The 23,695-nt window shown below is 39.2% G+C and overlaps 2 protein-coding genes across 3 annotated transcripts; both read left to right on the top strand.

Moving 5' to 3' along the window:
- The first annotated feature begins 3,758 nt into the window (after positions 1–3,758).
- LOC113680576 (uncharacterized) lies at positions 3,759–9,847 on the top strand. Its single transcript, XM_027197611.2, has 2 exons — positions 3,759–8,473; positions 9,422–9,847. Exon 1 carries the CDS (start codon positions 3,781–3,783, stop codon positions 6,445–6,447), a length of 2,667 nt encoding a protein of 888 aa, XP_027053412.2. The 5' UTR covers positions 3,759–3,780; the 3' UTR covers positions 6,448–8,473; positions 9,422–9,847.
- Positions 9,848–13,082: 3,235 nt separating this feature from the next.
- Positions 13,083–22,798, top strand: LOC113680577 (uncharacterized). Of its 2 annotated transcripts, none has more exons than XM_089188722.1 (4): positions 13,083–13,457; positions 16,179–20,821; positions 21,710–21,760; positions 21,992–22,798. In XM_089188722.1, exons 2-4 carry the CDS (start codon positions 16,206–16,208, stop codon positions 22,014–22,016), a joined length of 4,692 nt encoding a protein of 1,563 aa, XP_089044848.1. In that variant the 5' UTR covers positions 13,083–13,457; positions 16,179–16,205; the 3' UTR covers positions 22,017–22,798. The 2 variants fall into 2 exon arrangements, with proteins under 2 accessions (XP_089044848.1, XP_089044852.1); XM_089188726.1 differs by having other exon boundaries at positions 13,083–15,259.
- The last annotated feature ends 897 nt before the right edge of the window (positions 22,799–23,695 follow it).

The following is a 23,695-nucleotide window of genomic DNA, read 5'->3' as shown; positions in this document are numbered from 1 at the left end:
CTGTTCTCGGCCATTAACTTCTACGCCAATTTCCAAACACAATTTTGAAATTCCAGTGGACAATTATGTTGTGAAGAATGAGCATGCCGTACTTTTAATGAATAGGCCACTCTGATATAGAATGGAGAGCACAGATTTTAAAGCTATTTCCTAACATTTCTGAAATATTGATGCGTCTGGTTGTGATAAAATACTACTGTTAATTCATTCGCTAACATGATCTACAAATCAGGTGCAATTATTTCCCATCTCCCAGCAAAATAGATTATATTGATGCTCCTATCATGAGAATTTATATGAAAGTAATATCATCAAAATTGGACTTTGTAGCCTGTTCAAGTTCCTGTTTCAATTCAATGAATGCCGAATAACTTCAAACCCTGTATTAGCGCTTAAGAAGTGATAATGAAATTCTTTCTGCGGTAAATTTCTCTTCAGTCACCCAACGAATGAAGTTCGTAATTTAGTCTTACCGTGCACATTTATTGTAAAGTATTTCATGCTTTTATCAACGTAAAATGTTACTGCAGACTTTGCGCCAACAGTTTGAATGCAAAGGTAATTAAATCATGCCCCAGGCATTAGTCTCTTGGCGTGAAACCAAACTATCAATCATCTCTGTTCAATTAAGCTGGATCAAATTATGCAAATAAAAACTACTTCCCACGACTCTGAAATTGCTGTTGGCAACGGATTCGAACTAAAGAGTAACTATTCTTAAGCTGTCTAAAAACCAGCTACCGGCGTTGAGTATATACAGTTAAGTACACGTTCAGTACTGGAGAGAGAATTGTAAAGGTAAGAATGATTGCTAATGTTTGTTTCCAAGAATTGTAATTCTCTCAAATGATGCATTTGTCGAGCGTTCCTTAGCATTTACAACATTCAGCATGTTTTATTTCTTTAATGCGGTAAGGAAGGACTTGAGAATACATAAACGTTTTAAACTAAATTCTCGCCCATTGTTGTTTTGTCCAATCATTTCTCTATTTATTTCACGTTGAGTTGAAAATGCTTCACATTTACATGCGCATCACAAACCCTGCCTCTTAGGCGAGACAGCGATACAAGTAGCTAAATTTTTAATCAGGCTTCTCTCTTTTGTGCAGTCGTATAGATCAATCAGTTTGACATTATCGAATAGTATGTGTAAAAATTTTTCGTATAGCGAGCGAATTGTTCGCATAGAGCCGGAGTTTTCTTCAGAATTCGCTACAAAAGACCGATCCAAACCCAAGCAAAAACAAGACAAAGAGACTTTTATCTCCAACCTTTCTTTTAAGATATTTTTTGTGAACTGACTAGCATGACTTATCGTTATTAAGAAATTAATCTTGGTGAGCATTAATGGACCGAGTGTGTTATTCTTTACAATGTAAAACTTGCCATGACATAAAGCAGAATTTCACACGGGAAGAAATTTGGCGAAACATTGTTTGATTTTCTTCCCACGTCAAGGAAAATTATTCAAAATTCATTTTGCGGCAATATATTTTATCGTTTATTCAAAGTCTCTGTTTCATGGTGGGAAATAACATGACCATTGAGATAAACAGTTCTCTGTCCGTTCAGGGAGAAGAAAAGCTTGCTTTAAACTTCATCCTAAACTTTCAATGCGATCGCTGGTTGAAGTTAATTATTTCTTACTTCGAAGTGAAATTTGAAAGGTTATTGGCCTTTAAGATCGATCTTTCGACCGAAGCGTCAAATTGGTTCTTAACTTGTGAGCAGGCTGTAACACGGTAGCGAGATCAAAGACGACAACAAAGGGCCAGGGAAGAAAACCTCGCTAGTTCGTAACTCTTTCGCGCTGCTTTATCGCTTGTACCGAATATGGCTGCCTTCTTCTTACTTTTCAGACATTGAGAGTAAGGGAGAATTCTCGAACCTGCATGAAATAGTTTTCCGCAGAATTCTTGTCAAAATGTGTCTGCATTTTTTTGTAGGTACCTGATAATTTTTAAAAAGTAGCTGTTGTACATAACAGCAAAAAATATAGCAAAAGCTATCAGGCTTTCAAGTCAAACTAATGACACTTGTTTTGATATTGCGGTATTTTAGGAAAATTATCCTGTTCAAAGATTGTTTGATATTTAAATTTGAAGAAAACAATGTTTTTCTCTCGTTTTACCGCATCGTTAAAACACAGTTATACTTTCATTCCTATTCCTCTCCAAACGAGAGCGACTTAGCCATTCACTTATTCGTGGCTTCGTTATGGCTATTCATTCGTGATCGTGAACATTCTTATCTGAATTCGGTGTATCCCTCGCGCTAATATTGATATCATGGTATTGATCTCATAGTTTTCTGCGTTATATCGTACCTCTACTGTTACTGGTCAAAAGGACGCGTTTACCATCCCTCTTCAACGCACGCAATGGAACCGGCGCTGCTATCGTTTAGGAATAATCAATGTGTTATCTCATTCTGACGGGATCGATGGGAGCAGAAAGAGCCAGATATCTGAAGTAAGACAGGAGATGACATACTCCGAGGTCAATTGCTGCTCTAAAGCACTATTTAGGAAGAAAATTATAAAGTCGAAGCAAGACCATTTTTAAATCAATCCAGCTCAAAGGAAGCTCTCTGTAAATGTAAATTAACAATTGGTTCATGCTTTAGCGTGCACTATTGAATTATGGGGCACATGGGAAGTTTGGAGAGCACGAAAGAAGCATAAATATATTATTTTTTCCCGCGCTAACAATGGCCGCTCACGCGAAAAAAAAAATTTTTGGCGAAGCGACTTGCTCACGCTATCAGCGTGCACTATCGGGATTTTGAGCACGCTTACGTATACTGAATTTGATTGCGCGGCTCTACTAACTATGTTAACAAACACACAGAAGTATAACGAATGTCTACGGCTACTAATGACATACATGAAAAAATTACTCAGTTCTGATTGAATAAGATAAATGCAGTTTTCAGGTAATTCAGAAGAGGGTTAATTCCGTGCAAAGAAGTAACAAACCAGACATTCTTATTGGTCAAACATCGAAGAAACTCCACAGATAGCCAATCAAATGCGAGCCTTGGATGTCGCAACATTTGGATACGCTGAAAATTTGCGAGCGACACAATGGCCGGCGTTTTAAGTAGGTTTTCTTTCGCCGTCGAACAACAATAACGCAGCTGAAAAACCTCGGAAACGACGATTCCATTCATCGAAATGGATTCGGACAGACTTAATAATTCCTTCAACTGTCTAACCGGACTTTAATTTTTTTTTGCGCCTTAAAGATTTGAAAATAGCATTGTATATTATTGTTTTGAGCGTACATCGTTGTTTTGACCAAACGCATCATGTCACTTGCAGATTTAAATAAATTATTTTTGCACTTGATGCGCGCGCTTTGCTTCTGCATAATTATGATAAGCTATCTCGTATTTTTTCATGTATATTATTAGTACATAATTACATGATTTTTCTCGTGCAATTTGGAATAAATAAGCACTCATCAACTTTTCAGAGACCACAAGTTGCACTCGCCCTTCGGGATCGTGCAATTTTGTTAGTCTTTGAAAAGATTTACTCGTGCCCATTTATTCAATATTGCACTCAAAATCATATGATTACTTGTACTAATAAATATGATTTTAATCTTTGAGATCTTTTGCTCCTTTAGAGTTAAATCACTCTCCTTAAATTATTTTAGGCAACTATTTCCAGTCGAGGTAGCGTTTAGGCAACCATTTTCATACGAGGTAGTGTTTAACTTGTTGTTATCTGGGTTCTGTATCAATTTAGGATTGAAAATAGCATCTGTACCAGTAATGGCGACTTCTACATCCACACTACTGGCAAGCTCTGTAGAGAAGACAAATGGCGCCAAACTCAGCAGACTTCTTATTGATGGCGGAACAGCGGTTCTGAGGAACGTTTTTGATCATTATCACGCCCCTGCAAACCTTGTTACTGATCTCAATTCTCACCGTAAAACTCTCCATTCTCTCTTGCGAAGAAGAATCCTAAAAAAGCCGCAATGGGACATACTGTTCCCACCGCCTGGGGTAGCTCCAGACTCCGAATCATTTGACATCACATTGTTGTTCCTCCTTCTTACTAACATTTGTGGCCTATCTTGTCCATCCTCAGGATGGCATTCTAAGCCACACGCGAGTGATAATTCCTTTGAAGCAAACCTTGCCCGCATCAAGTTTTATCGCAATGAGTTGTATGGCCATGTCACAACCACTAGTGTTGACGAGTCAACTTTTAACAATCTTTGGCAAGAGATAAGTTCTGTTCTCGTTGCTCTTGGACTGGATAAAGCGGAGATAGATAGATTGAAAGATGAACACTTTGGGGAGGAAGACTACATTGATACACTTCTCGATTGGGCTAACAGTGAGGAGGATATCAAATCACATCTAAGAGACATCAGACGTAACCAGACCGAAACCCAGGAAATCGTTTCTAAGGTGCTGCAGACCCAACACGATTGTGGCAAAGTGCTTGAGGAAAACAAGTCAAAACTAGAAGAACTAGAAGAAAGCCAAGCTACAACTCGGGAAGTTGTTCAAGAACAACATGAAACACTGAAAACAGATTTTCAAGAAGTCAAGTGGGAGATCGAGCAGTTGAAGAAAAAACAAGAGAGAGAAAGATCGGATAAAATTCTCAAGAATCTGATGCAAGCGGAGTTTAAAGGAGACATCGAACATCACGTGAAAAGATTCCAAGAAGGTACACGGGAGTGGATCTTCAAAAAAGTTGAAGACTGGATGAATGACAGGAACTCCCCAAACCGTGTAATGGTCATTAGTGGAAATGCAGGAATGGGAAAGTCAGTTATTTCTGCTATCATTTGCAAAAGAATTCAGGAAGCAGGACGTTTGTCGGGAAGCCACTTCTGTCAGCATAACAATGCACGGTATAGCAAACCTCAACTTATGCTTCAGTCCTTGGCTATTCACTTGTCTCGAACCCTACCAGAATACAAGAGAGCTCTCGTGGAACAGCTATCAAGGAATCTGGGGTTGGAACTAAACAGCATGGGTGTTGAAGAGTTGTTTACTTTGCTTTTCATGGAGCCTCTAACTAAAGTTAGCAACCCTGGCGAAAGCCTCTTGATGGTGGTCGATGGCCTGGATGAAAGTGAATACAAGGGGCGCAATGACCTTCTCAACGTGGTTGCCAACCAGTTTTGTAAGCTTCCAGAATGGATTCGACTTTTAGTGACGACGCGACCAGAGATAAACATTGCTGACAGCCTTAAGCGTTTAAAGCCCATTATACTCGAGGAAAACAAAGAGGAGAACGTAAGGGACATTAAGCTTTTCCTTGAGATGCGTCTGAGCCATCAAATGAAGGAAACAGAGAAGAGCTCTATTTTGGAGAATCTGGTCAAAAAATCCGAGGGTGTGTTCCTTTATGCTTATTATCTCGTCGATTTTATCGAGGAGAATGTGCCCTTTCTCACACTTGAGCACCTGGAAGGACGCTTGCCGCTGGGAATTTCATCTGTTTATCTATGTCATTTTAAACGGTTGGAAAAGGAACTTTGTTTAGAGTTAAAGATAGAAGAAGAACAGGTGTTTCGCTTTCTTTCTGCCTTGACAGCCTCTCGTGAGCCATTGCCTATAGCTTTCGTTTCGAATATGTTCGATTCGGATGGAAAATCCTTCACTGCTCACCGTACGATAACGAAGGCGATCGCTTGTATCTCTACACTTTTGCCTTTACGCAATGATCGTCTTCACTTTTTCCACAAGTCGGTGAAAGACTGGTTGTCTGGCTCTTCTGTCTATGGTGACCATGAGTTTATCCTAGATGAAAAGAAAGGACACGAAATTCTCTTCAACCTATGTAAGATTGAGCTTGAAAACGTAAAGAGAAGGAGAATTCACAATTGCACTTTCAGTGACACTGAAACATACGCATTACAGCATGGTGTCCAGCATATGATTGAAGTGGATTCATTTATCAGAGACCCAGTAACTACTGGGGTTGATGGTCTGATCGAGGCTTTCGTAACAGATTTGAAACTCGTTTACGCTAAACTTTGTGTGAATAGCAATTGCCCCTCGGAGGATCTCCACAATGTGCAAAAACACGTTCGACCCGCCCTGCCACAAGAAGTTTCTTCCAACTTGGACCTTCTTCAGGATGTTCTTAGAAAGCATTCTTTTCTTTTAAGAGACCATCCTCTGATGTTTTTTCAAAGCTTGGTCAACGAAGGCCTTCCTGAACTGTCTTCCATGGCCGCGTCGATCCTTTCCAATGATCTTTCTCATGTGTCATACCTTAAGTACGTGCACACAGGAGAAGGAAATGGTGCTGTCAAAGCTCGTTTTTACGGTTCTCATCGGGTGGCATGTTTTGATGTTTCACCTGACATGAACTTCATGGTCTGTGAATGCCGAGATGGAACAGTCCATCTGTGGTCTCTTAAAACAGGGAACATTCAATGGAAAAGACCTTCCTTTATTACAAGATAATATGTGGGGGTACATCCTTATGGCTGGAATAGTGATTTTGGTGCTTATCGTCAAATTGGTGGTTACGTTTTGACTTTTTACAACTCTGTGATCTTTCATCCAAATGGAAAATATGTCCTACCGGGGAACCTCAGGAACGTTTACAATTTGAGTGGAGACTGTGTAGAGCTTTTCATCGACAGTGGGTGCAAATTCGCTCACTGCGTATTCCCCAAGGATAAGAAAGTAATGTTAACCGACCATTTTGATAATCCCAAACAACTATCTTTGTGGAGTATGGAGGATGGGACAGAACTGAACCGTTTTACGTGTGAAGAAACCATTTCAGCTTTTACAATTTCTGAAGATAGCTCAAAAATCGCTTTTGGCGACTTAACAGGTTCTATCTATTTGCAGCAAATAGATAGAAGGAATGCACCTGTTTTGCAAAAGCGCATTAGCAAGGCTTGTGGATTAATGCATTTCAGCCCAGATGGTGAAGTTCTTTGTTGTGGCCACCTTCCATGTGAGATAGAACATGTTGGAGTGGGCATTTACGGCTGGATGTTTGATCATCACCAGACATTCACATTTTGCGATTTTACAAATCTTGTTGCCCTTCGTTCATCAGGCAAAATTCTCTTGTGGCCAATTCAGTCAGGAAATTCGATACCAGACTACTTTTCCAACTGGGTTGATGACATACGTAGTGTTTTTCCATGCTTCTCTGCAGGATTCTTCAAGAAGCTGAACGGCACGACAATATTAACAGGTGGTCCATCCTTTAACTACATCGTCGCAGTCAATGTTGATGTTCTGAGTGCAACCAATTCTGCCTCCACCAAAATGAAAGTCAGAGAAATTGTAATGTCTGTAGAGGGAGACACTATGTATTCTATTAGCTCATGTGATAATGATTACAATGATAGCAAGGTACTAGTGACCGTTGTGAGAATTTCAAGTAAAGAAATTTTAACGGAAAAAACTTTCATCTGTGGAAGTGTGTCTCTTTTACCCACCAAGTCAGGTATTGTCCTGTCTGTTGGCCAAGATACTCCACAACTCTGGAGTTTTGACCTCTTGGAATGTATTAAACCTCTTGCCAAACTGGGTGGTACGGAAAAACTGACTTTTTTATCAAATGAGGCGATAGCTTGTCAAAGACACTGTCGCACGATGACACCTGAGGATTTTTGGGGCTTGAAGCTCCCTCGATTCAGCGAAGATAAAGATGAATCATTGACACCAAATGTTGCATTGGAGACTGAAATTAGCGATTTCTCACCAGAAGTCGGCGATGTTTCATCTGATGAAGAGGATGCTCTAACTGTGGATGATTCTTCATGGGTGGATGATTCGACACGTTTTATCGATCCAGCACTTAGTCTTGGCATAGTTACCTCAATTGCCTGTGAATCATGTCGAATGCTTGATGTAGACATATTCAACGCAGTTACCGGAGAGTTTGTTTCATCGATGAAGACAACGGTGATTCCCAAAGACAAAGTACATTCTGTTTTAGTCAATCTTCGTGGCCAGATCCTATTATGTTTCGTTGAGGAAATAGTTGATGAGGTATATGAGGAAAAAATAAAATTCAGCTTAAGCGAGAATAACCACGGAACACCCATTTGGTGGAGACATTCACAAAGGATCGAGGATTCTCCTTTCGACCCTTATTTTATCTTCTCTCCAAGCGAAGAGTTTCTCATTACGTGGGGATCGCTAGATTCAGGCGATGGACTGCACATCCTTGACACAAAAACCGGAAAAACATGCCACACCTTCGTTGAAGATCATGACGACATTGTCGACTGCAAGTTCGTTGTTAACGGCGATATTCTGATTAGCTGCACTCGTGACAATTTCCTTCGTTTGCTCAATGTGAGGTCAGGCGAACAGCTCAGCATGCTAGACATTGGGGAGCAACCGTTCAGCTTAGGTGCCTGCCTCAGTAATCATCTTGTTGCCATTGGATTGTCAGGAACCCGAATGAAATTCGTTCAAGTGGAATTACCAAGAGCCAAAGAAGTTGTAGAAAACAAAGGTTAGAAACTGATTTATATGCTCAGTTATGATTGGTGGCATTTTAGGATGAAAGAGAACTGAAATAATATTAAGTTGAAACCAAATATCATAACACATAGGGTACAAATAGTTGTCCTCTGGCAATAAGAGGAAGGTAGAATCATGCGGTATAATTTACTCGTAAGTGCCATCTCTTTACTAATAAGAGGCAAGCTTGCATATATCTCACCAGCCCGATTTGAGCACTGATAGGATAGGGTACACGTCATGCTTATGATTGGACAGTGTAATAGGACAGTTAAAGGGACAGTTAAGACGTCATGCTTGTGTAAGTGTAAGTGGACCGAATGCATCGTGTGCGCGCGCTTTTGTCATGCATTTCATCGAGGTAAATCGACATCTTGGTTTTGTCATAATTTTTATTAATTAGTAGCAGGACTTCATGTCGTTCAATTCTGTCTATAATCATACTCGAGGTTAACAAATCGGACTCCCGCCTCGCGGTCGTCCGATTTCGTTAATCACTCGTATGATTACGGAACGAATCGGACTTCAGTCAGTCCCATTACAGTTATTAGTCAGGTAGCATTGCTATATGGGATCAATATCAGTATCTGGGCAACTGCCCACCTACCCCTCCCCTAACTCAACAACAGTCAATTGACAACAAGTTAAGGTTAAATGTTGGGTTAGGGGAGGGGTAGGTGGGCAGTTGCCTAGATACTGATATTGATCCGCTATGTCTCCTTTAAAATGATAAAGCATACTGATAATTATTTGTAGCTCATTAAATTGCTCGCCCATTCCACACTAACCTGTAGATCAAGTCATTAAAACTCAAAGTCAGTCATGTTGATAATAATAGAAACTTACCTTCTCTCTTACTCTGTTTACAATAATTAACCTTAATGTTATCCTGCAATGATGTCATTGTTGTAACTGGTAGTTATTTTTCCTCTTTTTTTAGGTTCAATTACCAGTTGGAATGAAGCAAGCCGGACAGAATGGAAGCGCAACTAGAAGAGCTTTTCTGTCAGCTTATCGCACATTACTGAGAACGCACAGTCTCTTTTACTCGGTAAACTACGGCTGGCATTGTATGTAAAGCGCCCTACGCGCTAGGAAGGAGATTTCTAAGAATATTCGTAAACATATGCAGTTTTAACCGTATCTAATGGCTTTTTATTTTTCAAAAGATTGGAAATCTTAAATGGACACTCGAGGGGTTGACCTCTTGTTGCTTGACTTATGTAGTCGATACTACACACAACTGATTACGTGCCTGACTGGCTACAATAGGTTTTGCTCACAAATAAGGAAATACTTATCAACTGTACATAAACATTTTTCACCGATTTTGGCACGAATTTGATTAAAGGATTACTGGAAAAGAGAGCACGATTACAATTTACTGTTGTTTTTACAACCGTTTTAAGTTTATATACACAACTATTTCCAATTTCAAGTATTGCTCAAATTACGAAGATTTCATTAAGTGTTTACCTCAGACCTTTTTTCTAAGAAAGATTTGATACATCCCTCCAAGTAATTTTTCCAAATATTGTTTGTCCGTTTATTATTTTGTTTGTTTTGATTAACAGAAAGATGAAGCAGCCCGCACTCTGCTATGTTGTCTTGTGTCTCTGTCTACTTTATGAGTACTCATCACTTTCGATGATCCAAGATCTTGTTTCCGTGATTACCTTTAGCATCAAATGAAAAATGGTAGTAAAGGGAAATCATTGAGAAGAGGCTTTTCCCACTAACCTAGTTCTGCGAAACACTCGGAATGTCCGTAAAAACCTTTGTAGTATTTTCGCTGTGATGAAAGCGGAGTATATAATTTGCGTCTCAGAAATTATTGGTCGGTGCGGAATCAATGTCTTCAGGCCAAAGTTGTCTTGAATACAGAATTGAAATAATCATTATTAATAATCATTGCTTTTAACACACTTTCACTCCTTTAAGAAAATATACGACATGACACGCTTTGACAGCAACTGATGGATGATTCGTGATAACTCGTGGCTATCATCAAGCACTGGCACAAGTCGCCTTAAAAGGCACACGCATGACTCAACAGTGGAGGATCAAAAACGGGAATTGGCGATATTTTTAATAACAAATATAGTCCAGTGTTCAGGTGCTAGTTTTGCATTTGCATGACAGAAAAATTAAGAAACGCTTCGACCCAGCGCAAAATTTTGACATAAATCGAGTCAGTCGAAAAAGCGCTCAAAATAATTTTTATGATCCAATGAAAACTCCATTAATCAGTAGCATTTACTAAAACAACAACCACTCACCCCTCCTTGCGTACTAATAGTGTGTCTTGCCTACCACCCCTCCCTGAGTACTGGTAGATTACATCCCACCCCTCCCCTAAGTACAAACGGTCTGCCTCCCCCCGATTAAAACGGTCCAAGAGGATCCCGTGAAGTTCAATAAATAAATAAACACTTATCGGCACTGTTCATGGTGATGCACGTACTAGAAATAGTAATAACCATCAGTAGTAATAGAAAAAGTAATAAATGTCCAGTGTTCGTCGGACCAATTTTCATCTACCACAGCAAAACCAAAGGTACTCATGCGCAGTTTTTTCAGAAATCGAAATGTCTTGTCACCCAGCTTGAGCCGTTGCTAGTGTTTGTTACCGATGGAGAAAGTGCACTGTCAGATACTCTGTCTGATAGTTTTCCTAGTGCCACTTATCTTCGTTGCTCTTTCTATTTACGTAAAAAACATCGAGGCTGAGCTTTTGTCTCTCGGCGTAAAGGAGCACAACAATATATCGAGTACAGTTTTGGAAGGCAAGAAGGAGCATTTCACGAGATGGGTTTTCTGGATGTCACCAGCGAAGATATGTTCCATGCTGTTCTGGCTTCATTGCAGGAACCGTGAGCTAGAAGGGAACAAAAAGAGTGTGGGACATCGAGTTTCCATAATTGGATGCTTCATCGAGCCCGGATGATGAAGGAGTCCATGATCGCATCTTTCCGGACAAAGGCAGGTCTTGGTTACCGACCAGATAAATTTTACACAAACGATTCTGAAAACACCAACCGTCGCTTGAGACACAAAACGGGAGAAAAAGAATTAGGCGAGACAGCTTTTGCCAAGGCTGTTAGAGAATTAATTGAAGATGAAAAGGAAACTGAGCTTGTTCTAGCTGTTTTTAATGGATCTGAGTTCTACCAAATAAAAGAGCCTTTTAACAAGTTCCAAATTTCGAGAGACGAGCGGTTTGCTATGAAGGGGAGAAGAAAGCATCTATACTGCTGATATAAAAGACTTACATGACATTACTGACAACCCGTGTGGGGCTAAAGCATGTTTTGTCCTATGCGAAATACACAATAATCATCAAAATAAAATTTACTCACCAAAAATGCAACGAAAGATGCACTTGATGCTCATATTGAAGAAGAAATGTGAGGAAAGCAGATCGTCTTTGATTCGCACCTTACAGGTGTGGCTGGGAGACTGGAAGGGTGACTTGTTCTCTCTTATGGAATGTGGCAAGAACTTTGGGAAAGAGACGGTGATTTATTGTTTCGTAATATTTTAAAAATTGCATTGGTTTTCAGGTCACACAGATCGATCTGTAAACTATGAAATTATTTTATATGAGCACAGCATTCCGATTTCTCGAAAATTTTTAATGCTTGGTTTTTGTTAAATGTTCCGGATATTAAAATATCATTACCTTGTTTTTGCGCGAACTGGATTAAATCCTTAAAATACTTCTTTCTTATTAATAAAACACAGTTTTAGCAGTTTTAGAGATAACTTTGAAAGAGGCGTTGCTCTTATAAAAATTACTGGCGCGTGGAGATTTATACTCTTGATAAAGTTAATGAACACGACATGGTTCAAGGTTTCTTTCCAAACAATGATAAACACGTCCGTGACAATAAAAAAACAAGCAGTGTTGGCGTGACAGTCTGGCAGTTTATCGATTGACAGGTAATAACTAAACGAGACCCGCCCACCCTGATTAAAAAATACAATCATAAACTCCTGACGAAGGTAACAAAGTTACAACACATGAAAACAAGGAAAGCTACACTACAACAAAATTAGTAAACGAGAGAGATGGGAAGGAACTGAAAAATCGAGCGAGCTGGTGACGCGCTTGAGGCGAGAACCGAGACTGATTGAGTTGTAAGGCTGCGGGTTAGAACATATTGAGCAATGAACGGAAGTGCGTCATTAGACTGTCAATATCAATAGTGAGACTGTCAATAGTCAGATAAATCTAGTTGTTTTATCTCACACAAATCACTTAGAACAGAACCTCCTTCAAAGAGGAAATAACGCAGTCACACTTTGGGTTCGCTCGCCAAGTACTTATCGTATTTACGTCTACTTTTCCACTTAGAACCCACAGTACTCGGGGTCTGTCAATAATTAACCACGCTTCTGGTCTATTTACCTTGAAGTAATCTTCGGCATCAGTTTGTAGACTGTTAGCTACATGTAATTCTACTACGTACATCCCAGTGAACAGTGCCATAGGTAGTTATTTTTTGTAACGTCACATGGTCCCCTTCATCTTATCGAGAGAAATTTTGCACTCTTTTGTTTTATTTATAAAGAACTGGTCTTTTTCCCTTGTATTTTTATTTTTACCATATTTTTTATTTAATTAATTAACTATTTATTTATTAAAGTTTATATTTTAAATCATTAAGTAATTTCAATATTTTTCATTTTTTCGGTCATCCTGGGAGTTCCGCGCATTTTGAGTATTCCGGTTTCGGTTTCGAATTCCGGCATTCCTCGTTTTCCAACGTAACTAATCGGCGGTAAGATTTGCATTAACTATTTAGATAGAATAACAACCGAGGGAAACGGCATGGTACACTGGAATCAGAGGAGTAACGTAAACTACTGAATACACAAAAGCCAATCGATAGGCAACACATATTTTCAACTGTGTAGTTAATCTTCTTCTTTCTCGGATGGCCAATCCTTAAGAATTATTCCTCAATTATCAGGTACGTAAGCCATGATTACAGTTGAGAGCATGCATCTCTTGCCCAGCATATTTAAATTAACCAAAAAGACCTTGTATCGACCTGTAAGCCGGTTTTTTTATATACGAGTTAAAGTAAAATCAGTACGATGGCTTCGACTTTCGGCGATGTTTACCGGTCGTCAAAGAACAAGTCCGAGGCGAGAGATTTCATTTGACGAGTAAGAGAATTTCTTCAAGTCATCTGTTCTTAATTTACATCCGCTGCTTTTTAATTTCAAATTGAAAGAGACAGTGTTTAGTTATGGTCAGGTGAAGCTTGGAATTGATCTCGTAATTTTAGGACAACACTTCCTCTGAAATGCGTCGGGTAATGCTAAAATTTGTATCAAGAACAGTGCGATATATAACTTGACTAACGCTCATCATGATCGACAAGTGCACGGTTATGGTTAAAATAGGTTAATAAGCCAATTTAATAAACGTAAGATAAAAATGTAGGTAGGAAGTTGTGACTCAGTAGGAAAAAATTAAAAGACTGCTAGCCCCAGAGGCGTGAGGGCAATCATGTAAGTTGCCTATTGATGTCTTGAAGCAACAATTAATATCGAGGCGCACTACAATTCCTGAACGAAAATCATGGGTTAACAGATGGAGAAGAAAAACTGATTTTATGTCAATCGTATACATCATCATCTGTAAATAGAATTCAATTACTAAATGCGGCGAAGATCGGGATATCATTCCCCTCAGTTCTTGTCTGTCAACAACTATCGATTGTGAACAAACTTAATGCTGTTTGTCTGGTTGCTTGAGTGGTTTTTACGTGACGAAAATCATGGGTTAACAGATGGAGAAGAAAAACTGATTTTATGTCGATCGTATACATCATCATCTGTAAATAGAATTCAATCACTAAATACGGCGAAGATCGGGATATCATTCCCCTCAGTTCCTGTCTGTCAACAACTATCGATTGTGAACAAACTTAATGCTGTTTGTCTGGTTGCTTGAGTGGTTTTTATGTGACGTCACTTGCAGGAGAAGAGCATTACTCTTTTCATTTGAAGCTAGTATCGCCATGTCACGTTATGTCACGCTATGCCACGCCATGTGAAAAATAAATTGCGTACACACTGACTTTCAAAAACTGAGCCATCTAAACTTTGCCTTTATCTTTGCCATCTGGACTGAAGAATGGCAAATGATTTGTGAAAGAGAACGTTTCTGGCTTTAAAGATCTTTATGATGTTTCAAAGTTTTACCAACGGACTATGCTTTAATATTTCTCAACTTTTGTTCGTGGTCAAAACTGAGGAAGCGGATGTAGGAATGATTTGGGTCATCGTTTCCGATAATCAATACCAATACCACGAAATTAAGTGTAAATAAGGTAGTCAAGGCTTGTATTTTTTGAATAAGAAAAACGGCTTATATTTTTTGAATACGAAAAACGGCTTGTATTTTTTGTGAAACACCAAAACTCCTACGCCTCCTATTTTTTCTTTTTTCTAACAAAAAATCGCGATCTCGAGATGAAGAAAAGTTAGCGTTCTGGTTTAAATTCTACTTCAGTGAAGAGAAACAAAATTTTAAACTCATCAATCCATTTTTTGGAGTTCCATTGTAGAGAAATTCCGGACACTGTAGACGTGGAAGGAACCGGTAAACGAAGAAAATGTGTTAGTGTCTAGATCCATTATCATGCACATGACAAATAATAGAGAAAGATGTTTTTCGTCTTGTCACAAGCGTGGAATAAAGAAAAAATTCTGAGTCCCCATGAGGAATCGGCTCTAACCACTGAGCCACAGAAACTCCACGGTGAGCGAGGTCTATTACGAAGTTCATATCACAAGCATCCTGCATACTGCTAGGATCAGCAATGTATATACTTTTTCGAATTTTTAATTTTTGCCTTTCAAGTCGCAAATTCAAGATTTTTATCGATACTTTTAAGGTATTTTTGAATGTGTAGACTTTACATAGCTACTTGTTGGGAATGATTCTTGGGGGGAAATTTTTACAGCGTGGCAAATTTTTACAGCGTGGCAAAACATAACAATACTGAGAGGAGATCATGGGTGAAAGAAACATTTAGAAAAGCTCAATATATTTCCATATTTCGTGTTATTAATTCAGCTGTCTTGCATTAAAAATACCGTTCACTTTTAATTTTTTTATTTGTTATTCTGTTTGGTGTGCCATTTTATAATTATAAAATATCGGTTTGAATAAGGGCAATTACATATAATAAATATAATATTTCAGGTCAAATTCAGATCCCGAAGGAAAAAAATTAAACACTGACAAAACAACTACAACAATAGCTGGCACTTAAAAAAACATATACTTGAGACTTACACAGGGAAGGAGTGCCAGAAATTCAGAAATTCAGAAATTTGAAAAATTGAGTTCCTTGGGAACAGAACTCAAATTGTCTTATATTTGTTCTGCAAGGAGATATGGAAAAAATTACAATGTCTGGTGTAATAGCAGTGAATGCTACTCGACAACGAAAGCAATACTTTGAACAACCCAGAATGCTTACCTACTTGAAAAATATGACCTAAGCACGTACATTAATTTCTTTTACTATAGTTCTCAAGTCAAGATCATTTCGCAACATCAAGAGATTATGAACTCTTGGCGACATGTACAGGTCAAAATAAATTCATTGAGTTTGTTAGGAACTAGAAAATTAAATTTAACATTCTCTGTCCGAACTATGCTTTTTGCTCAGGATTCAGACTCTGAAGTACAAGAGGAGATGGCTACTGCTGCTGCACCTTCAACCCTGGTCAGCTCTGAAAGGACGACAAATGGAGGCAAACTAAGCAGACTTCTCATTGATGGTGGAACAACAGTTTTACGAAATGTTTTTGACACTTATCACCCTCCTTTGCATCTCTCTGCGGGTCTTAGTGCTAACTATTCAATCTTGAGTAATTTGTTGAAGAAAAAGGTCTTGCGCGTTGCTCAGTGGGACCTATTATACCCACCCGGGGGAGTGACTCCAGATTCCAAAACTTTTGACATTACTCTTCTCTTTCTTCTTTTAACTAACATATGCGGGCTATCCCCTCCCCCATTTGGATGGCATGCAAAGCCTTCTTCAGGTGACACCTCTCTTGAAGCCAACCTCGTGCGAGTGAAGCTCTTCCGGAATGAGCTGTATGGTCACTTGTCCACCACTAGTATCGACACGCCCACTTTCTCCTCTCTTTGGAAGGATATTAGTGTTGTGCTTGTTGCTCTTGGTTTGAATCAGGGAGAAATCGATCGATTAAAGGCAGAAAATTGTGGAGAGGAGGAGTATCTTGACCTGTTACTTGAATGGTGTGAAAGTGAAGAGGAAATCAAGTCACGGTTGAATGACATCCATCACTCGCAAACTGGGGTGCAACAAAGTATTGAAGATATTCGCCAGACTCAGCTTAAGGGTCACCAGATACTTGAAGATAGCAACTTTAAACTTCACGACATACACAATTTCCAGCGTGAAGAACACAAACGAATGGAAGAACAGCGACAATGTCTCAAAGAACTACTTCAGACTTCTATTAAAGACCACAGAGCAGTAGCAGAAAGTAAGATCAAACTTGACGAGATTTCTCAATCACAAACAAAATCAGAGCAATGCGTGAAAGAGGTAGGCAAGAAGCAGTTAGAAAACCTTAAGTTACTTGAGGATAGCAATTTCAGATTGAGAGAGGTATATCAGACTCAAATTGACGCACAGGAAGTTATGTATAAATTGCATCAGATACATCAAGAAGATTATAAAGCAGTTGAAGAAACAAAATCCAAACTTGAGAAAGTCCTTCGAAATCAAGAAAAGCATCTTGCCGACTTAAAACACATCGAGCATGGAGAGAAAAATACGACAGAGGAAGGTAAAAAACACAAAGAGGATGAAATTCTTACGAAAATCGCGAAAATTGACTCAGAAGAAGAGGTAAAATATCACGCAGAAAGGTATCTCGAAGGAACTCGTGTGTCCATTTTCACAAAAGTAGAGAATTGGTTGGACGATAGGAGCTCTCAAAATCGTGTAACTGTGATCAGTGGAAATGCAGGAATGGGGAAATCGGTCATTTCTGCAGTTCTCTGCAAAAAGCTACAAGAAACCGGCAGATTGTCTTGCAGCCATTTTTGTCAGCATGATAAGGCACGCCATAGGAATCCGAAAGTGATGCTTCAGTCCTTGGCAAGCCAGTTGTCAGAATCACTTCCTGAGTACCAGAAAGCTCTTGTTAATGCACTTTCGAGGAATCTCGGAATCGAGCTTAAAAACGTGGAAGTTAAAGAGCTGTTTGAATTGCTGTTTCAAGTACCTCTCAGAAGCCTAAAAGCTCCTGACAAAAACATTCTTATGGTGATCGATGGATTGGATGAGAATGAATACCGCGGACGCAATGAGCTGCTTGAGCTTATCTCTGAACACTTTATCAACCTTCCATGTTGGATTCGATTTCTCGTAACAACTCGTCCAGAAATAAACATTTCAGACAGTCTCAAGAAATTCCAACCTCTTGAGTTGAAGCCAGACGATGAGGAAAGTTTAAAGGACATACGGTTGTTATTTGAAAAAAAACTCGGTTGTTTAATTCAACAAGGTTATCAAGAAATCGTCATATCCGAACTGGTTCAAAAATCTGAAGGACTTATTTTATATGCATATTTGCTGGCTGAGTTTGTAAGTCAGAATGTGCGTCTCCTTACTCCTGACAGCATGGACAGTACTTTACCCTCTGGAATTTCCTCTGTTTACCAGACGTACTTCCAACGTTTAGAAAATGAACTCTCCAAGGAGCTGAACGTCAAAGAGGAGCAGTTCTTAACTTTCCTAAGCGCACTCGTGTCTGCAAGAGAACCTTTGCCAGTACCTTTCGTCACTGAAATGATCCTGTCAGGTAAAAACTCTTTAGCTGATGGGCGGAAAGTAAGGAAGGCAATCACATGCATTTCATCTCTGTTACCTGTTCGAGATGACCGTATTTACTTCTTTCACAAGTCAGTTAAGGACTGGTTAACTGACATGGCCTCCTATGGACAGCACGATTTCACCGTGGAAGAAAGGGAAGGCCATCGTATTCTCTCTAATCTTTGTGCCAAGCAACTTGACGATGTTAAGCATAAAGATGTCCACAGCGAAGCTTTTAACAGCACCACAAAGTATGCCTTGCAGCATGGTGTTAAACACATGTTGGAAGTGGGAAACTGTTTTGACAAACGTCTTCTGGAGGAAGTTGTAAATAAATATGTCATAGAATTACAACTTGTGTATTTGAAGCTTTGTGCAGACAGTACAGCAGCGTCAGAAGACATCGATTTTGTTCAGAAACAATCGGGTTTTAATGAGTTGAATGTAAATGTTCAGAATGCGCTTAGCACTCTATTGTTTTTGTTGAGAAAGTTCATCGCTGACATAACGCAACTACCTCATGTGATCTTCCAAACTGTCTTGAATGAGGGAGGGCCTGAACTGTCTTCTGAAGCGTTAATCCTTTTGACGAGCAAGTATTCCAAGATACCGTGCATAGTATCCAAGCATAGGGACACTCAGATGACAACATTAAAAGCCCAATTTGAAATGTCGTCTGCAGTAGCCTGTTTCGATGTTTCACCACATCGAGACTACATGGTTTGCGAATGTAAGGACGGTACGCTTCAATTTTGGTCTTTGAACACTGGCAAACTGCTATGGAATCGTGCTGTGATTGTCACCAAGCGATTTCGGCCGAATTTTAAACGTGCGTACAGAATGGTGCCATGTTCACAAGTGTTATCAATTTACCGCTCAGTTGTTTTTCATCCCTTCCAGGAAGTTGTCTTACCGGGAGTTCTCAGTCAAGCTTACTCCTATAAAGGAGATCTGATGGCACTTTTCCCCAAAAGTCAATGCGAGTTTAAAGTTTGCTCAGTTTCGGCAGACAAGACCGCCATACTAACTGACTGTTCACGTAACTCTAAATGCATCGCTTTGTGGAGTCTAGAGTCTGGTTTAGAGATCTCTCGTACAACAAGAAAGGAAGATGTGTTGTCCTTTGCTTGGTCTCGCGATGGAAGGATTTTAGCAATTTCTTATTCAAGTGGCTCTGTTGATTTGGTTGATGTCAGGGAAAGTTTTAAGACACTGACGCAAACAAAACTCCCCGAAGTATGCGGAATGATGCGGTTCACTCCCGATCATCGACACCTTATTTGCCTGCACGAGTCTACAGCCGACTTGATTTCTTCAAAACAGTATGTCTTAGATGTCAATGTAAAGAAGATGAGCCAAACCTTTTCAACTAACCTTTCTTTAGTCGAAAGTCCAACAAATTTAAGCAAAGGATATGATTCACCCAGCGAAAGTGGTTTTTTGCATGGAGATCCTCTACCCTGGATATTACATAGTACAGTTCCATCGACAGAGTTTGTGTTAGATAAAAATACTCTACTTGGAGAGTATGAGGTATCTACCGACATTGTAATGCGGAATACCAATAATTCCAATGACGCAGCAGGTATTTCCTCAACTCAAGTCAGCGGTGTAGCGTTTTCTTTGGATGGAGAGACTTTATACGTCGTTAATGAAGCCGCTGTACCTTGGGTTAAGGCTTGGGATGTAAAGAATGGAGAGCTCAGAGCAAAGAAGAGATTACCGAAAAATGCAGAGCAAACGTGGCTTGTACCAGTCAGAGATGGTGTAATTTTGGCAATAAATGAAGACTCACCTGAACTATGGAATTTTCAGTTGTCTAAGTGCACTCGACGCTGGCCCGATTTGCACCAAATTGCAGATATTATCCCAGTATCAGGAGAGCGTGTGCTTTGTGCTAAAGACACGTTTGAGTTGAACATCATAAATACAGTTTCAGGTGAAATTGAAGCAACAATGTTTACCCATGGAAAACACTGCATTGCATGCAACGATAAATGCCACGTGATGACCTCTGATGATCGAACTGTTCAGTTGTCGAATGATAAAACTGTTTTTTGGGAAAAGGACATGAGCATTTTGTGTGGGCTATTTTCTCCAGATGAAAGTCTTGTCATTTTGCAAAGGCAATGGTTTGGAGAGGATTTGATGATCGTTAATGCAGTTTCGGGAATCACACTCTTTTGCATCACATGCATGCCTATTCCTTTTGGCTTCCAGTTTATCAGTGATGAGGAAATTATTGTGAGTTCGTTTGTTAAGAATGCTAAGTGCCTTAGACTCTTTAATGTCAAGTCTGGTGACCTACTCAGTGTCCTCCCTGTGGAAGGAGAATGGTCCTGTTTAGCAGCTTGTCGTAAAGAGCGGCTCATAGCTGTTGGGCTACACGACTCCAGCACTAGCTTTAGAGCTTTTCAAGTAAAATTGCCTTGTGACAAAGATGGCAGCGAAAACAGCAGGTGAGCTGTTGAAACTTGGTTCTTAATTATAAGTTAGTATCTTTAAGTAGCGACGATTGCTTTACGAGTTGACAGAAGCTACGACACAGTGTATGGAAGGAACCAGAATGTTGTGCATAAAATTACCTAAATCTGTTATGCTTCTCTTACACTCCACTCACACCAAAGCTTAAACATGTTTTAAAGTTGTTTTGTCAAACACAATTTAGTTTTTTTTTTCGTCGTAGAAACTACTTCACCGAATATTTTTTTACTTAACCCTTTAACTCCCATGAGTGACCAAGACAGAATTTCTCCTTAGAATATCAATACAATACCAACCAGATAAGTGACGAGAATAAAGAAAATATCAATATGGTAATAGTTAGTTGATCCAATACTAAATTCTCTGAACTAACATTATAAGAGTTGTATGGTTGACAGTAAGGAGAAGTACGACTTTGATCCGGGAGTTAAATGGTTAATATATAGCACATTGGAAAAGCAAGTTAGCAAGTACTTGAGTCCTATGGAAAATTAAGTTTTTCAGCTCTCTGTTTATGATTTTCATTCAGTAATAACCAGTTTAACAAAGCATGTTTTGCTGGTATGAATAAGGTATTTGCTCAACGCGCAATCGTCTTTCGCCCCTAACTGAGACGTCTACGTTGGTCGAGCTGATAGTTATAAAAAAATCGACCAAAAACCAGGCGCAAAAGGCTACTGATGACAACTTCTTGTGTCATCTTTGCATTATCTTGATCTATGTGTTATTCTTGACATTGTCTGAGCCCTTTTCGCCACTTCTCTCTATGCCACAGGAAGCCCAGTCAAGTCATGCCTCCATATCACTAAATTTTGTAGGTAGCAGTTTCCCATGTATTGATAATTTTTTTAAATTCCTTTCAGCATTGACGACAGGCTGGAGATGGAACTCCTGCGAGGCAACCGCAAAAGGAGGTACGATTCAAATACTTTTTTGTATCGCAACTTGGGGAGCCTCTTATGCTGGTATCAGAAGGGTTGAACGTATTGGACAAGTATCACATTATTTTAGAAGAAAAACACTTTTTGTCGCTGCTGGTATAATCCCCAGGGATAAGAGGGTCAATTCACTCTACCTAAGTTTGACATCATTGTGTCATGGTGCTGCTCTTATATCTTTTTTGTCTCCTTTTCACTTTCTTTCAGTCGCTTGCATTGCTCGCTTGTATGATGAAGCTGAGGTGGACGATGCATTGGTAAAAAGAGATAAATAGACGATTGAAATTGGATCGCGTTTGAAGTGTACGAGATAAGGAACAAGTTTAATTTCCTCCCCCCCCCCCTCCCTCCCCCAAAGCTTTCAGCTCGTATTCTCGTATATTTTCTCTGTACTAAGGGAATAACATCCACCACAAGTTAGGTGACGGTGTAAATAATATTTAGCAAGCAAGTGTATCTATTAATTTCTCGGTTCATAAGTATACTATTTTTATAATATACAAGAAAAAATTACGCGCGTCTGATTGGCTGTATCACGAGTGCAAAGTTGTTACAGTGCAAATTGCAAATAGCGCGTGCACGCTGTCAAAATTTACGTCAGTCTTGACTCTCTGTGATGTTTTTTTCAAAAAAATTGAAAGATTTACTCGTGTTTATTAACACCAAATTGCACTCGAAATCATAATATTGCCTATAGTAATAGCACTCAGATTTATTATTATTAGTAATTGTTTAGGAGGTTCGTAGGGAGCGTTAGATAAATTATTTCTTAAATGGTCAATCTAACATGTCTAAGAAAAAAACTTCCTCAGTTTGACTGAATTTTTTTCTTGATTGTAAATATGAAAATCGTACATGTGAACTGTGGATTATGACATAAAGTTTGAAGCAATCTTCGCAGTAATGAACACTACTTAAAGTGCCTATGACACAAAATTTTTGTATGTGTAAATATTTAGCTTATTATGTGTACAAACCAATTCCGATAGAAGAAAAATTTCAGAAACCTTAAAACTCGGTAAAGTGCTCTTATTTTGTCTTGAAAGTGTCCCGTGGACTGGTAACGAATTAGCGAGTGATAACGTAGAAAACTATGAAAACTCTCAGTTGACACTTACAAATCTCTCACATCTCTTGTAATTTTGTATCAGTCAGCGTTGAAATACTCTCGAAATAATGTGCGATGTATACCTCAATTCAGCAAGCTCTACCGTGAGCTGTGATAAATCGTAGTCAACTAGTAGAGAAGAAATGGAAGTTACGAGTACGGTTCAGCCCTGAGAAGGCGAACTGCGTTACATAAAACGAAGATTTCGAAGAAGACTGACTAACACGGTTTCTCGTCTGCGGTAAACGCCGCCGTACCGTAAGTACAAGCTTTACTGGAAACTGGAAAACAATGGTCGTCACTTTGCCAAAACGTCGGTGTTGAGTGAAGTTCTAAAATCAAGAGTACGATTTAAAACTCATTTCAAACAGATTTTGTAGTGGTTCTTTTTGTCCTTTCATTAAAGCTTCATTGGAGGAAGGAAAACCGGAAGTGACTAACACCCTTAGAAGAACGATGCACGCTAATCCCACATAAAATTCTCTTTTCGTAATGATATGAAATACGACTAATAGAGATGTTTTATGAAGTGTCTCTATTGGTTTAAGGTCCCCCACTCCCCCACTCCCCCTCTCCCTCATCTATCACGTCCGTGTTCGTTCAGGGCTTAACCCTCTCAAGGAGTTTCTTTGCTTCGGTTTTGATGAGCTTTACGATTTAAGCTTTCAGCTCTTAGCGGGTGCGACGCTTACATTATTTAGTTTTTATCCCGCAATAAATTCCATTAATGGACATGCTGACTTGGTTCACTACTGATCTTGTACTTGACCTTTAATAATCTTCGCTTGTTCTAACTTTTGATT

The sequence above is a fragment of the Pocillopora damicornis genome, chromosome 1, assembly GCF_964200805.1.
Source record: "Pocillopora damicornis chromosome 1, jaPocDami1.2, whole genome shotgun sequence".
Classification (NCBI taxonomy): Eukaryota; Metazoa; Cnidaria; class Anthozoa; order Scleractinia; family Pocilloporidae; genus Pocillopora; species Pocillopora damicornis.
This window is presented reverse-complemented; position numbering and strand designations above follow the sequence as displayed.

Excerpts from the sequence above, each read along its gene's own strand:
- LOC113680576 (XM_027197611.2), top strand. The coding sequence starts at position 3,781 with ATGGCGACTTCTACATCCACACTACTGGCAAGCTCTGTAGAGAAGACA.
- LOC113680577 (XM_089188722.1), top strand. The coding sequence starts at position 16,206 with ATGGCTACTGCTGCTGCACCTTCAACCCTGGTCAGCTCTGAAAGGACG. Across the intron at positions 20,822-21,709 it reads GATGGCAGCGAAAACAGCAG|CATTGACGACAGGCTGGAGA; the intron begins GTGAGCTGTTGA and ends AATTCCTTTCAG. Across the intron at positions 21,761-21,991 it reads CGAGGCAACCGCAAAAGGAG|TCGCTTGCATTGCTCGCTTG; the intron begins GTACGATTCAAA and ends ACTTTCTTTCAG.